This window comes from Egretta garzetta, unplaced genomic scaffold, assembly GCF_000687185.1.
Source record: "Egretta garzetta isolate BGI_Z169 unplaced genomic scaffold, ASM68718v1 scaffold3, whole genome shotgun sequence".
NCBI classification, from domain to species: Eukaryota; Metazoa; Chordata; class Aves; order Pelecaniformes; family Ardeidae; genus Egretta; species Egretta garzetta.
The window spans coordinates 684,829-687,488 of record NW_009259099.1 but is presented as its reverse complement, the minus strand read 5'-3'; the positions used below and the strand labels follow the sequence as shown (position 1 = coordinate 687,488).

The window sequence follows — 2,660 nt, the reverse complement described above, 5'->3', positions numbered from 1 at the left end:
CCTTTTTTTAAACACAGGGATTCTTCCCTAGATCACATGCCTACAGCACTCCCAGAATCAGTAACTGTAGCAAAACAGCAAGGGCCAGGTACTGAGAAAGTACCAAAACAGATCCTAGAGTTACACAGGCAGTTTTCCATATTTAGCAGTAGCTAAATACAAAACTGGTACATTTTACTCACTTCTTTACATTAACAGCAGCATGGCTTCGCTTTACTTCCTCAAACATTATATAGTCTAAAAGGAAATAAAATCTTTGGAAAGGCTTAAATGTGTCAGTCTGTTTCAACAAGTGGGACAACTATTCAGTGCACCACAAGAACTGATCCCTAGGTTATCTCACAAATAAAGTATCAGTAAAGTTGCACTACAGGCAAGTATTGGCTTAAAAAGATGAAATCCAACTTTGAACAGCTTCCAGGAGTGAGAAAGAGCAAATGCCAGTAGCAGAAGAAGGATATCGAGGTTGTCTCTCAGGCAGCTCATCTTTTAGCTCATCAGGAGAAATACCCTGGTAACATTAAACACAAGCAATATTTGAACAAACAATCTTGTACTTGAAGGCATACTAAGAAGGCTAAAGCAGAATAATGGAACAGTGAAACAGCTGTAAGTCAGATGCACATCTACAGATGAACTGATAACCGTCTCTCACACAAATTACTAGAGCAGTTTAGGAAAACTTGTGTGCTAATAGACTCCTATGACTAAACACAGCATTAATGTTAGCATGAATAATCACCCCTCTTTTAGGCATAACGAGTTTAGAAAACATTTTTGGCTCTAGTTGGATATGTTACCATGCTTTCCTAGCTCTAGTGCTGAACAGAAATAAGCAAGCACATACCAAAAAGTATCTGCTGAAATCAGCGACATAAATGGTGCTTTTGAAAAAGTCAGTCCTTCCTCCTTGAGCAAGCAAAAAAAGAGGCCCCATTCTATTTAAATGTTACATTAACATCTACATTCTAGGGAATAAGAGTTACGGTTAATGCTCAAATCCCTGGCAAGGATTTAATTTTGTCCTATGTGCCATTAAGAAACACTACACACTGGGCTGACCTTATTATGCCACCTATCAAATTTAGAGTCTGCAGAGGATTAGCAATCCTAGCTTCTAACTGATGGCAGATCAGCTCAGAGTTGAATATGCAGATCTATGTGGAAACACAGCAGAAACCTCTTCAAAAAGCCAGCAGGTGCCAAAGATGCTTTTTACATAGTTGTATCGTAACAGCTTTAAATCTAACTTTTTTGTGCAATTAATTAGTCAACTCAATTGCTTCTGCATAGTTCCACTATTAATAGTGCTGTGCTTTTTACATGCAGAGTGACCATGCATTTAAATAAGCTCATGACCCAAATTAGATTAAGAGTTTGATAACAATTTGAAACTAAGGCAGTACCTTAGAGACAACAATACATTGCGGGCTGAAGATACTCTTATTTACAATTCATTTAACAAACCTCATGCTCCTCATCCAGTACCACCAACTGCTTATCCTTGTCGATTTTCACTATAAATCAAAATAAAACATAGATCAATGGTTTTTTCAATTGATTTATACAACATATGCATGAAGCTTTTTGACATTTCTGCCACAAATACACTCCTTGTGCTTCCATGCTGCTTCTTCAGTCTATCCCATGACTTAACAAAATCACTGAAGACAAGAGAAGTGCACAGCCTAAGTGCTGTTCATTGCAATACACCCTTCTCAGATTTCAAACTCCCCTACTTAAAGGCTACAAAACTTACAAACTCAAAGAGCCTTCACATTTTTTACTATCATTTTACAACCAGCAGTAGACTCTGAGCTGCAATTAAGTCTAAATACTCTACTAAGAGTAGATGAAGTCTTGTATCATAAGAAGAGTATTGCTTTACTGCTAGAATTACAGTCAGAATTGGAACTACTGAAGCTCATACAAAAACCAGCCTCTTGGCTCACATTTACATGTTACAGCAGCAGCATTACACAGGAAGGAAAAGAGGAGATCAAATTTGCTGCAAGACCTTGAAATTTTTGTCATACATGGTTTTTAACTTACTTATAATGGCAGCATTGTTGGTTTCTTTACGAAACCGGAATTTTCTCAGTTTCTCCACCAGGTCTTCAGCAACGTCACAAACCACCAGAGATTCACTCTACAAAAGGGAAAGGGCAGAGGGGAGGGAAAGATAAATCTTTCTAGTAAACCAGAAAAAAATCCCCACGTCACGCATAGGTGCACATAAACCCTACTGAAGTGGAAGTTTCAGAACATACACATAAACCAGACAAAACATCGATGAAAGCAGTTTTTAAAAACACAAAGCCAGAACACTTATCTGTTATAGTATCTCTCCTCAAAGCCACACAGTTAACTGGAAATATTTTATTAGCTGTTCCTGAAGTGGGATTAGTCTCACAGCTCTTAGAATTTTACCATTGGTTTGCCAGGATGAGTCCTGAAATATGGAACCCCCTTAGAGTGGCAGTAAAACTGGCTACAGTAATTTAAGCATTTAAAATAATAGGAGCTACTATTATTGTTTCAGAAGAACACAGACAGTAATCAAGGGTCACTGCTTATTTTTACACACAAAAATATTAACTGAACATCTGAGATTTACACAGACACTAAGCATTTAAGACATTTTAATCAAAAAGCTTGCA

At 37.4% G+C, this 2,660-nt stretch overlaps 1 protein-coding gene across 1 annotated transcript in view; it reads right to left on the bottom strand.

Moving 5' to 3' along the window:
* The window catches only part of GMFB (glia maturation factor beta), a 5,092-nt gene extending 2,865 nt beyond the window's left edge, over window positions 1-2,227 (bottom strand). The window contains exons 1-4 of the mRNA XM_035890724.1: window positions 2,219-2,227; window positions 2,053-2,149; window positions 1,468-1,517; window positions 462-511 (exon numbers count right to left, since the gene is read on the bottom strand). Of these exons, the coding sequence (XP_035746617.1) occupies window positions 462-511; window positions 1,468-1,517; window positions 2,053-2,149; window positions 2,219-2,227 (206 nt within the window). The remainder of the gene's footprint in view (window positions 1-461; window positions 512-1,467; window positions 1,518-2,052; window positions 2,150-2,218) is intronic.
* Between the last annotated feature and the right edge of the window lie 433 nt (window positions 2,228-2,660).